Source organism: Oncorhynchus keta, unplaced genomic scaffold (assembly GCF_023373465.1).
Source record: "Oncorhynchus keta strain PuntledgeMale-10-30-2019 unplaced genomic scaffold, Oket_V2 Un_contig_9580_pilon_pilon, whole genome shotgun sequence".
NCBI lineage: Eukaryota > Metazoa > Chordata > Actinopteri > Salmoniformes > Salmonidae > Oncorhynchus > Oncorhynchus keta.
Genome location: NW_026290602.1, coordinates 1 through 13183, shown reverse-complemented (window position 1 = coordinate 13183; position 13183 = coordinate 1). Strand labels below are relative to the sequence as shown.

General features: G+C 43.3%; 1 protein-coding gene across 1 annotated transcript in view; it reads right to left on the bottom strand.

Moving 5' to 3' along the window:
- abhd17c (abhydrolase domain containing 17C, depalmitoylase) overlaps window positions 1-10088 on the bottom strand; it is a 34621-nt gene extending 24533 nt beyond the window's left edge. The window contains 1 exon segment of the mRNA XM_052512929.1: window positions 9169-10088. Coding sequence (XP_052368889.1) covers window positions 9169-9653 — 485 coding nt within the window. The 5' untranslated portion in view covers window positions 9654-10088.
- Between the last annotated feature and the right edge of the window lie 3095 nt (window positions 10089-13183).

The following is a 13183-nucleotide window of genomic DNA, read 5'->3' as shown; positions in this document are numbered from 1 at the left end:
CATCAAGTGAGCCGTTAATGAGCAGTATTGATGAAGCCATCTCAATAACTGAACACTAGTCAACTTTGTCCAATTCAAGAAAGTAGCCCGAGATAGGCCTGTGCACGTGCTTGTTTCCAGGCACAATTTTAATGGTTTCCCACCAAATGTGATTAAAAAGATATTGAATAAACATACATCTTTTCCGCAGGTACGCCGGCCACCCCAAAGAGAGGAATGATTAACAGTGTTTTCATGCATGGGCAGGCAGCTCAGGAGGGTCAGGGCATAATGAAATGTTTTCATGTTTAATGCACAAAAGGAGGACTTGTTAAAGGCTCTCCCTTCAATGGCATTCAGACAATCTGTCAAATCCAGTTTTAATTAGAGACATGTTTTGAATGGGAGATGAGATGGCCTGGCTGGAGTACGGGTTATTCTTCTGTGAGACTGTTTTAATTAGAGACATGTTTTGAATGGGAGATGAGATGGCCTGGCTGGAGTACGGGTTATTCTTCTGTGAGACTGTTTTAATTAGAGACATGTTTTGAATGGGAGATGAGATGGCCTGGCTGGAGTACGGGTTATTCTTCTGTGAGACTGTTTTAATTAGAGACATGTTTTGAATGGGAGATGAGATGGCCTGGCTGGAGTACAGGTTATTCTTCTGTGAGACTGTTTTAATTAGAGACATGTTTTGAATGGGAGATGAGATGGCCTGGCTGGAGTACGGGTTATTCTTCTGTGAGACTGTTTTAATTAGAGACATGTTTTGAATGGGAGATGAGATGGCCTGGCTGGAGTACGGGTTATTCTTCTGTGAGACTGTTTTAATTAGAGACATGTTTTGAATGGGAGATGAGATGGCCTGGCTGGAGTACGGGTTATTCTTCTGTGAGACTGTTTTAATTAGAGACATGTTTTGAATGGGAGATGAGATGGCCTGGCTGGAGTACAGGTTATTCTTCTGTGAGACTGTTTTAATTAGAGACATGTTTTGAATGGGAGATGAGATGGCCTGGCTGGAGTACAGGTTATTCTTCTGTGAGACTGTTTTAATTAGAGACATGTTTTGAATGGGAGATGAGATGGCCTGGCTGGAGTACGGGTTATTCTTCTGTGAGACTGTTTTAATTAGAGACATGTTTTGAATGGGAGATGAGATGGCCTGGCTGGAGTACGGGTTATTCTTCTGTGAGACTGTTTTAATTAGAGACATGTTTTGAATGGGAGATGAGATGGCCTGGCTGGAGTACGGGTTATTCTTCTGTGAGACTGTTTTAATTAGAGACATGTTTTGAATGGGAGATGAGATGGCCTGGCTGGAGTACGGGTTATTCTTCTGTGAGACTGTTTTAATTAGAGACATGTTTTGAATGGGAGATGAGATGGCCTGGCTGGAGTACAGGTTATTCTTCTGTGAGACTGTTTTAATTAGAGACATGTTTTGAATGGGAGATGAGATGGCCTGGCTGGAGTACGGGTTATTCTTCTGTGAGACTGTTTTAATTAGAGACATGTTTTGAATGGGAGATGAGATGGCCTGGCTGGAGTTTTGACGGGAGATGAGATTATTCTTCTGTGAGACTGTTTTAATTAGAGACATGTTTTGAATGGGAGATGAGATGGCCTGGCTGGAGTACAGGTTATTCTTCTGTGAGACTGTTTTAATTAGAGACATGTTTTGAATGGGAGATGAGATGGCCTGGCTGGAGTACGGGTTATTCTTCTGTGAGACTGTTTTAATTAGAGACATGTTTTGAATGGGAGATGAGATGGCCTGGCTGGAGTACAGGTTATTCTTCTGTGAGACTGTTTTAATTAGAGACATGTTTTGAATGGGAGATGAGATGGCCTGGCTGGAGTACGGGTTATTCTTCTGTGAGACTGTTTTTAATTCATGTTCATGTGAGGGAAGAGGTTCAGCGTGAGGATTATTGATCAGTGTGTGACAGCGACCAAACAAAATGAATTACAGTGTGGAAGTCATTTGTTCTTCTGTAATCATAGCTGTATTACAAACGGCCAAAGAAAGCTCACAGAGCATTGAGTGACGTGAAGCTGGCTGCAACACTGGTAAAGATGCCACACGGTTGGTTGCACTGAACTGATAAGTACAATAAACACAATATAACAGATATGGTGGCAGACCCCCAAGACAGGTTGGCTGTGAGGTTTATGATGGAGAAGCTCCTGCCATTACCCATCAGAAGGCAGCGGAATAGAATGCAGATTAAACTAGTTGAAATAGTGGTGGGAAGTTGATAATGACACAGTCCTGCCTACAGGCAGGCAAACATGTATCCCTCAAACTGCTGTTTAAGAGAGGAATGATGAAAGGCTTACACAATTGCAAACACACGTGCATTCCTACACTAGGGGACATTATCACCAGGCCATTGTGACTGAAGGGGGCTTTATCACCAGGCACTGAAGGCAGACTCTCAATGTGTCACACTGGCTTCTCCTGAAGCACGTCAGGGAAGCAACAGCCCACTTTATAGAGCCATTAATTTGCTCACTCAATTACAGCTGAAATTCTCCTGAAAAGGCTGATTGTGTCAAACAAGTCCAGGGAAACTGGTTTGACACCACTTTGCTTGACAACTGCTGCCAAGCGACAATAGCCCAATAAGAAAAGGTAGCTTGAAAACGGTTGGAAATAACAAAAGGAGCTAATCCAAGGCCCCTAGTCCTTTGTTGAACACTGGTGGTGTGCAGTGGTGTGCAGGACCGTGCACAGACCTTTCAGGGGACAGGTGATAAAAAAAAAGCACCATATAAAAACGTGTTCTTTCAGAATTCATAAGTAGAAATGTATAACATACTGTACAACCTGCTTCTGTAGCTAGTTATATTTTAGCATAGACCTATTTATTAAGGCATCACACTCACTCATCACAAATTGCAAGCTAGTTCGTTACATTTGAATCATTTAGCAGACTTACAGGAGCAATTGGAGTTAAGGGGGTTGATCAAGGGCACAGACTGATTTTTCACCAAGTCTGCTCAGTGATTAGAACCAATGACCTCTCTGTTACTGTTACTGACCCAATGTTCTTAACCACTACCTGCCACCCAGTGTGGCCCAAAGACATGATTGACATGGGGAAAAGAGGGTAGGCTATCAGCTGAACATTGATGACGATGAATGTAAATCTGCTAGTTAGCTAGACCTATAAAAGTTTTACTGGTTGTGATTTATCTTCAATGCTTTTAAATAATATCTTCATAATATAGACATGATATTTGGTTGGCTGGCTAGTGGCTGGTGTGGATATTTTAGTATATGGTGGCTAGCTAGAGTCTAGACCCGTGGTTGGCAAAATGTCTGTGTGTGTGTGTGTGTGTGTGTGTGTGTGTGTGTGGGGTGGGGGATTCAACTTACTCTTGAAAGTTGTAATAGTAGAATGGAAAATGGTTATTCCTCGACCTAATAAGGATCACAGTTTGAATTGAAAGGCTTTTCTACTTGGCTTTGAACTGGTAGACTCACTCTTGAGTGATCAAGGCTGGAGTCACTGTTAAATGTAGCCTATAGAATGAATCGATTTCATAAACACAGCTTATATTTCACAACTTTTAGGGACACTAATGGTTCCAAGAAAATGCAGAGTAATGTATTAAAATATTCCTAAGAGCGGCAAGGTAGCCTAGTGGTTAGAGCGTTGGACAAGTAACCGGAAGGTTTCAAGTTCGAATCCCGAGCTGACAAGGTACAAATCTGTCGTTCAGCCACTGAACAGGCAGTTAACCCACTGTTCCTAGGACGTCATTGAACATAATAATTTGTTCTTAACTGACTTGCCTAGTAAAATAAAGGTTAAAAAAAAAATCCATGTGTATAACTTGTATTATCATCTACATTTATGATGAGTATTTCTGTTGAATCAATGTGGCTATGCAAAATCACTGGATGTTTTTGGAACTAGTCAACGTAACGCACCAATGTAAACTCAAGATTTTAAAAAATATAAATATGAACTTTATCAAACAAAACATACATGTATTGTGTAACATGAAGTCCTATGAGTGTCATCTGATGAAGATCATCAAAGGTTAGTGATTCATTTTATCTCTATTTGTGCTTTTTGTGACTCCTATCTTTGACTAGAAAAATGGCTGTGTTTATTCTGTGGCTTGGTGGTGACCTAACAATCGTTTGTGGTGCTTTCGTTGTAAAGCTTATTTGAAATCGGACACTGTGGTGTTAACAACCAGATTACCTTTAAAACGGTATAAGATACATGTATGTTTGAGGAATTTTAATTATGAGATTTCTGTTGTTTTGAATTTGGCGCCCTGCACTTTCACTGTCTGTTTCACACACTGTGAGATTGGTCAGATAGTGAAATGAGGGATGCACGATATATCGGTGAACATATCGGAATCGGACGATATTAGCTAAAAATGCCACAATCAGCATCGGACCGATGTCTAGTTTAATGGCGATATGCAAAACCGATGTCAAAGCTGACGTGCATACCTAACTACCGTAATGACGCCACGAAAAACACAGTACTACACAGAACAAAATCTGAAAAATACTAAGTACAGACTTCCAACAACTAAACAAGTTCAAGTCGAGCAGTCATTTGAAAGAGTAAGGATATTTCAGCGACACAAGTCAAAGGCAAAATTCATTAACGCCAAGATAACGGAATTCATTTCCCTTGACAATCAACCGACTGGTTGAGCCCCGGTACACACTACCAAGTAGGCGCTATTTTTCAGATGTTGCCCTACCAGAGTTACACAGTATTGTTGAAACTCACATCTATGAGTTACTTGCTATGTTACTGCCATTAGCTTCACGGCTGACATTTGGACCAGCGATGTCAGCCCCATGAGCATGCCGAGTCTGACAGCAACAGTGGGACGACAAGGATTTCATACTGAGGAAAGCCGTATTGCATGCTCAAGAATGTGCTGGTTCTCATACCACTGCTGCCATTTCAATGGCTTTTGGGAACATGTTTGAAACTTGGAAACGTGAACACACTCCTAGCGCCATTCGAACGGACTCAAGAAATAAGCTAATCAACTGCATATGTAGCAGACGGGATACCCTCTGTCATGGCATTGAAAGGCCTGCTCAACAAAACCCCACAGTCTGTATCGGCAGTTAAAACTTGCAAAAGTACTCGAGGCTGTGAACAAGCGATTCGGTGGCATTCTCTCTGAGCCTCTTTACTGTGTCGCCATGTTTGTCAGCATGAGTGAAGGATGCTTTGTTGCGAAATAGGAAGCCGATTCTAGATTTAATTTTGGATTGGAGATGCTTAATGTGAGTCAGGAAGGAGTTTACAGTCTAGTTAGACACCTATTTGTAGTTGTCCACATATTCTAAGTCAGAACCGTCCAGAGTAGTGATGCTGGACGGGTGGTCAGGTGCGGGCAGCGATCGGTTGAAGAGCATGGAGGCCACGGAAGGAGAGTTGTATGGCATTGAAGCTTGTCTGGAGGTTTGTTAACACAGTGTCCAAAGGCCAGAGGTATACAGAATGGTGTTGTCTAGGTAGAGGTGGATCAGAGAATCACCAACAGCAAGAGCGACATCATTGATGTATACAGAGAAGAGAGTCGGCTCGAGAATTGAACCCTGTGGCACCCCCATAGAGACTGCAAGAAGTCAACAGGCTCTCCGATTTGACACACTGAACTCTATCAGATAAGTCGTTGGTGAACCAGGCGAGGCAGTCATTTGAGAAACCAAGGCTGTTGAGTCTGTTGATAAGAATGTGGTGATTGACAGAGTCGAAAGCCTTGGCCAGGTCGATGAATACGGCTGCAAAGTATTGTCTCTTATCGATGGTGGTTATGCTATAGTTTAGGACCTTGAGCATGGCTGAGGTGCATCATATGACCAGCTCTGAAACCAGATTGCATAGCGGAGAAGGTACGGTGGGATTCGAAATGGTCGGTAATCTTTTTTTTAACTTGGCTTTCGAAGACCTTAGAAAGGCAGGGTAGGATGGATATAGGTCTGTAGCAATGTGGGTCTAGAGTGTCTCCTTCTTTGAATATGACCGGCAACTTTCCTATCTTTGGGAATCTCAGACGATACGAACAAGAGGTTGAACAAGCTAGTAATAGGGGTTGCAACAATTTCGGCAGATCATTTTAGAAAGAGAGGGTCCAGATTGTCTTGCCCAGCTGATTTGTAGGTGTCCAGATGTTGCAGCTCTTTCAGAACATCTGCTATCTGGATTTGGGTGAAGGAGAAATGGGGGTGGTTTGGGCGAGTTGCTGTGGGGGGTGCAGGGCTGTTGACCGGGGTAGGGGTAGCCAGGTGGAACGCATGGCCTTAGCTTTCCTAACTGCCTGTGTATATTGGTTCCTAACTTCCCTGAAAAGTTGCATATCAAGGGGGTTATTCGACACAAAAGCCTAATGTGAAAGGACCCAGCCAAACTGATCCCTGGCCTTGACCCTATCCCAATGTGAAAGGAGCCAGCCAAACTGATCCCTGGCCTTGACCCTATCCCAATGTGAAAGGAGCCAGCCAAACTGATCCCTGGCCTTGACCCTATCCCAATGTGAAAGGAGCCAGCCAAACTGATCCCTGGCCTTGACCCTATCCAAATGTGAAAGGAGCCAGTAATGAAACCTTAAGAGCTGAGAAAAGTTTATGACACTGCTTCACTGCTCAACCTTTCACACCATCTACTGGTGTTGTTGTTTCCTTCATAAATAACCCCTGGTGTGAGTGGTCCAGTTATGGTGGGAGAGGTTCCCAGTTTCCAACATACTATTCATTAGACTATTTATTTTCTCACTTGATCCTTCTACCTGAAGTGTGGACTCGTTCTATCCCCCTCTCTAGCTAGGTTTCCATGTGAATATTCAAAACTCCACATGAAAAAAATATGCACATCTTCCCCGTCAGTGGTGAGCCACCAAACTGATTTTTCGCTGATGACAGTGCACACAAAATGTACTTTTTTTTTGCTTTACTTTTCATGTACCAAATAATAGTTGTCAGGAAAACTGTTGAGTTCAACAGTAAATGCGTCTACTCTGGTCTTGGCACATGCGCTCTAGCCAACCGCTCACAGTGCAGGTAGGCCGTGCGGGTGGGCCATGCGGGTAGGCTAACCTACATGATGAGATTATGGACAAGACTAAGAGCGAGAATATTTTTTGTAGAACGGCAGTTAAGCGTCGACCATGTTCCTAGAAGACTCTGGCACTTTCACCAGCCTGTGAAGTTCATCTGCAGCCTAATACACTGCATGGTTTCCCCGAGTTGTAGCGGGAGGACCACACACACCATATAATCACGTCACTTTGATATGGTTATTATAACAATATATCAGCACTTCTACTGCCATTTCTCACATAACTAATTTTACGGACAAAAAGATCAAACCATGTCGAGCGAACAAATTTGGAATTTAGCAAAATTGTACCAAAACTTCCTGTGTCCATAACAGCTGTCCTGATTTTCTTTTATACGGTAGGACTTTTACAGGCAAAAATAAACTGTGGCTAGAAACGTGGTAAATGACAAAGCATTTGGCTGGAGGGAGTTTCCATCATAGCCCTTACACCAGTACATTACTTCCATTACTTTTCATCCATGCACACTTTTGGGGAATCTGGCGGATATTCATTAAGACTAGAAACATGGCTGCCTATAAGTTTCTGCTTTATCCAACCACTGTCGTTGTCTTGAATACTGAATGTGGAACTGAAAAGGAGCCGGCAGCAGAGTTGCACCAGGCCTCCTTTACTTCCTACTTAATTTGGGAGTTAAGTCCCATGGGCAGCACCTAGACATCAGTGGAGGCTGCTGAGGGAGGATGGCTTATAATATTGGAAACCATGTGTTTGTTTCCATTCCACTGCTTCCACTCCAGCCTTTACCACAAGCCTGTCCTCCCCAATTAAGGTGCCACCAGCCTCCTGTGCTAGGCATAGGCCTGCATTGAAGTGTTATGTGACAGACAGTCACACTATCTGAAACTGAAGGAACCAACAGCCTGTCAGAATAAAGAGCAGGTAAACAAGGAAAGGAAGCTGGGAGTTGGCGGTTGTCTCTCTGTAATCTAGCTACTAAAATGACACAGCCCGCCAGGCAGTCCGTTCTGCCCTGACCCTGCCATAAGCATCTCATAGCTGGGCTAGTAAGCTAGTGTCATCTGCTATGGCTAGTTTATAACTAAAGTTCTCCATCCTCGGCATAAAGAGGAGACAAGTCAAACCTGTTTTTATGATTTCTGGAAGATCAATGTTTTTGGACTCATTCAGAAGGTTTTACCTGATTAAGCAGAAGACGCAAACTATTGTAAATTAATGTTTAAAGTTCCAGTGTGGGCTTTTTTTATTTCACCTTTATTTAACCAGGTAGGCAAGTTGAGAACAAGTTCTCATTTACAATTGCGACCTGGCCAAGATAAAGCAAAACAGTTCGACACACAACGACACAGAGTTACACATGGAGTAAAACAAACATACAGTCAATAATAGAGTATAAACAAGTTTATATACGATGTGAGCAAATGAGGTGAGATAAGGGAGGTAAAGGCAAAAAAAGGCCATGGTGGCAAAGTAAATACAATATAACAAATAAAACACTGGAATGGTAGATTTGCAGTGGAAGAATGTGCAAAGTAGAAATAAAAATAATGGGGTGCAAAGGAGCAAAATAAAGAAAGAAATACAATAAATACAGTAGAGGAAGAGGTAGTTGTTTGGGCTAAATTATAGGTGGGCTATGTACAGGTGCAGTAATCTGTGAGCTGCTCTGACAGTTGGTGCTTCAAGAGAAGTTGTCTGGCCTGCACAGATCATCAAAGTTTAAACATGGAAACTTCTGGACATGTTTAGAGTAGCATGCCACAAAATCAATTGAATATGTGCTAAGTATCAAATCACTATGCAACTAACTACCACCTAAACGTGTGCACAGAACCTAATGTTAACAGTCCTCTCAGCCATATAAATGAATAGCTAATGCTCTGCTCTCAGCTGTGTAGGCAAATAAATAAAAAAGCTGTGTAGGCATGTTATAGTGGTTGTCATAGCAACCAAATATGGAGGGGGGGGGGGGCGCCCATAGAAATGGAGTACAGTAGCTAGCAAACGTTAGCTAACTAACAAAGCCCAATACAATAAACCCAACTAGCTATGTAGCTTGCATGTTAGCTTGTTGACACTGGCTGTATAGGCTAGTGCTATACTCACTTGTTCCTTAGCACCTGCCAGGCAGCCTCGATGTCCGCATAGAGGTTCTTTTCTGACGGTTTCCCGCTGCTGACACCGTAGCCCGAATAATCATACGAGAAGACGTTGCAGTTTATCCTCGAACCGAGGCCGATGTAAAAACTGCACATTTGGCCTAAGTCCACTGCGTTACCGTGGGAAAAGAGCAACGTGTACCGGCTGTTGGGTGCGCATCGTACAAACATGCAACCCAGTCGGTTTCCCCGACTGGTTCTGGTGTTGAACACCTCGACAGCATCCAGTTCGCGTTGGGAGTACTGCCAGTCTGCTCGCTCGGTTAGATGCAGGCTACTCGTCCCGTTAGCATCGGTGTGTACGGAGTACGTGGGTTCGGGAGGGAGAAAGGCTAGTTTGGATGCGATGCGACTGGGACAGGGCGGGCAACAGAATAGCCAGCATAGTTCGCCGAGGGAAAAACCATTCATCCTTGGGCCTTGTTCGGGCATTGAGGCTCGATAGACGCTTTTTCTTTGTAACACCAGCAAATGTATCCAGCTGTTTTTTTTATCTATCTGGTAACAAAATAACAATAAAATATTTCGTAAGGAGCCAAACTAGCTAGCCACCTAGTACTAGCTAGGCTAGTAGCTGGCTAACTGGTTTCTCCTTTGTATAGCTTGGTAGCTAACGTGATTTACAAAACTCAGAAAGTCGTTAACATGGTTAACGATTTTTTTTGTGTCTACAGAAGCGATATAACTTGCTTGTTATCATACAATTTCAAAACGTTGGTCGAATAATTAAGCTTATGTCAAACGTAAACGTCGAGTTAGCAGGCTAATACAATGTATGCAGCCATATCTTTCAGCAGTAACGACAAATATAAGATTTCCGGTCGAACCGGATATCCTTTCGCACTTTTTCATCAAAATCATGTTGATGACAGAACCGTAGTAGCAATAATATGCATATTATATAGTCACTTACTTGATAGTAGGCTATTATTGAAATATGAGTGTTTTCTCTAATGCATATGCAATCATGCAACAGCTTTGTTCATGCTAGCTACATCAATAGTTTGCCTGAAACCACAGTTTGAATGGAAATAGTGTTGCTTTTCCTGTAATTGCATATGAATAAATGCACATTCGTTGTCGATCCATTGGGTTGGAAACAAACATGCAAATTGCTGTGAAAAGAAAACGGACAGTTTAAGGACCAAAAATGTAAAGAAGGTTTAGAATATTCATTGAGAAAATGGAATGCATGTGAGAATGATAGGTGGCGGTATATGCATCCTGTCAGTTTGGTTGTGATCACCCACCCCCAAATGTTGCTTAATGCTCAGCATTAAAGGCTAGCAAATGTCTGACATACAGATTCGAGGTCGGAAAGGGCAGCGAGTAGTGTGGAAGAAATTGAGAAAAAGTTGGTGAAGCAACAATATGGGTGTCAGTTCTGATGTTATGGAGCAGGAAGATAATGGTCAATGACCAGAATGGTCAGTAGTGGAAAGACATATGTTATCTTCCCCAGTTTCTGTGTTTTTAATGTTTTGTTTTGTATGTGTTTGTGTGTGTGTGTATTTCAGGAAGGATTCCTGGATTTTAAGCAGCTGATTGGTTGGCCCAATCGGTGATTGGAGCTCTGAACCCTCCCTCTCTCGTCAGGGGAAACAGCTGTTTTCAATTACCAACTCCTTCTCCAGCTGGATAAAAGCCAGTGTTCCTTTATCAAAAGAAGGGAGCTTCTTTTTGATGTTCTGTGTTGGTTGTTTCCCAGTGACAGTTTTGTTGAAGGTATTTTGTGGCTGCTACTGCTGAGGTAGGGCTTAGTGTTTTTTAAAAATCCCTATAGGACTCAGTGTTTTTGATTATTGGAATGTTTCACTTTATGTTAGTAATTATTCTGTGTTTGTTCCCAGGGGGGAAGAAGGGACCTTGGGAGTGTTTAGGCAAGAGGCCTGCAGGCATACATAACCTGTAGTATTTACTGTCTATGCACACCAGGTAAGACCTGGGCAGACCACCCCCTGTATTTTGGTTAGCGTGCCAGGAGGTGCTAAAAGGTTAGGTAGGAAAGGGGACTCTTAACATTGCTTTGGTTCTGTCCAGCCCCTTTTCCCCCACATTACTGTGTTAAGGAAATAAATTCCCTGTAAATGGTAATATTCTCTGCCATCCTTACCTGCACCTACAATCACATACATCTTTCACTCCCTGGGGAGTTGAGTTGTAGCAGGGTGTTGTGTTCCACCCCCCTCCGAGAGGTGTACGTAACAACATAGGAAGAGAGATCGTACTACAGAAAGCATTGGAGCATCTAGTAAAGAAAGCATAAAGAGGACCAAAGTAGAAAGCAAGAGTGGTGATGGTGTTAAGACAGGGCCTTACACCCTATCCAACTAATGCCATAGAGAAAGAGGTAGGTCAAGTTAAATTAGCTTGGTTGATTGGAAATGGTAGATTGCTTGTATTGTGATAGCCAGGCTCAGCAAGAGAAGATTCAGAAAATGGAAAGATTAAAAGACCTGTCCCTGGCGCTTATGCTAGGTTGAGGGGAGTCATCACCGGGGTCTCAATATCTTACCAATTGGCCTGGACCCCTTATTGTCAACACGGCGCCTCGCTGATCCATCGTGACTGGTCTGCTGACGAAATGTCCGATTGGGGTGGCAGGGTAGCCTAGTGGTTAGAGCATTGGACGAGTAACCGGAAGGCTGCAAGTTCAAATCCGCGAGCTGACAAGGTACAAAGCTGTCGTTCTGCCCTTGAACAGGCTGTTTAACCCACTGTTCCTAGGCCGTCATTGACAATAAGAATTTGTTCTTAACTGACTAGGCTACGCTGCCGCCCCAAATACACCTCTGTTGTCTTCAACCAGGATCTCAAAGATCATTGCCTGCGTCCGTAATGGGTCCGCAGTCAAACGACCACCCTCATCACTGTCAAATGCTCCCTAAAACACCAGCACAAAAACATCCTGTGGCGTATTGCATTAGCATCAAATAGCCCCCACATATGCAGCTTTTCAGGAAGACAGGAACCAATATACAGTCAGGAAAGCAAAGGCTAGCTTTTTTCAACAAATGTGCATCCTGTAACACAAACTCAAAGTTCTGGGACCTGTAAAGTCCATGGAGAATAAGGAGGCACCTCCCAGCTGCCCACTGCACTGAGCTAGGAAACACGATCACCACCCGATAAATCCACGATAATTGAGAATTTCAATATGCATTTTTCTACGGCTGGCCATGCTTTTCACCTGGCCACCCCTACCCTGGCCAACAGCTCTGCACCCCTGCAGCAACTTGCCCAAGCCGCCCCCTGGACTCTCTCTTTCTAAATTATCCACCACAATTGTTGCTACCCTTATTACTAGCCTGTTCAACCTCGCTCTGAAATCCCTAAAGATTGGAAAGCTGCCGCGGTCATCCCCTCTTCAACGGGGAGACACTCTAGACCCAAACTGTTACAGACCTATATCCATCCTGCCCTGTCTTTCTAAAGTCTTTGAAAGCCAAGTTAAAAAACAGATAACCAACCGTTTTGAATCCTACCGTTCCTTCTCCGCTATGCAGTCTGGTTTCAGAGCTGGTCATGGGTGCAACTCAGCCACGCTCAAGGACCTAAACGATATCATAACCTCCAATAAAAGACAGTACTGTGCAGCCGTCTTCATCGACCTGACCAAGGCTTTCGACTCTGTCAATCACCACATTCTTATCGGCAGACTCAACAGCCTTGGTTTCTCAAATGACTACCTTGTCTGGTTCACCAACTACTTCTCTGATAGAGTTCATTGTGTCAAATTGGAGGATCTCTGACAGTCTCTATGGGGTGCCACAGGGTTCAGTTCTCGGGCCGACTATTTTCTCTGTATAGATCAATGATGTCGCACTTGCGGCTGTTTACATGGATGTACCTGTAGTAGGTGTACCTACTGTCAGACTGATGGAGTTTACATGGATGTATCTGTAGTAGGTGGACCTACTGTCAGGCTGATGGAGTTTACATGGATTTACCTGTAGTAAGTG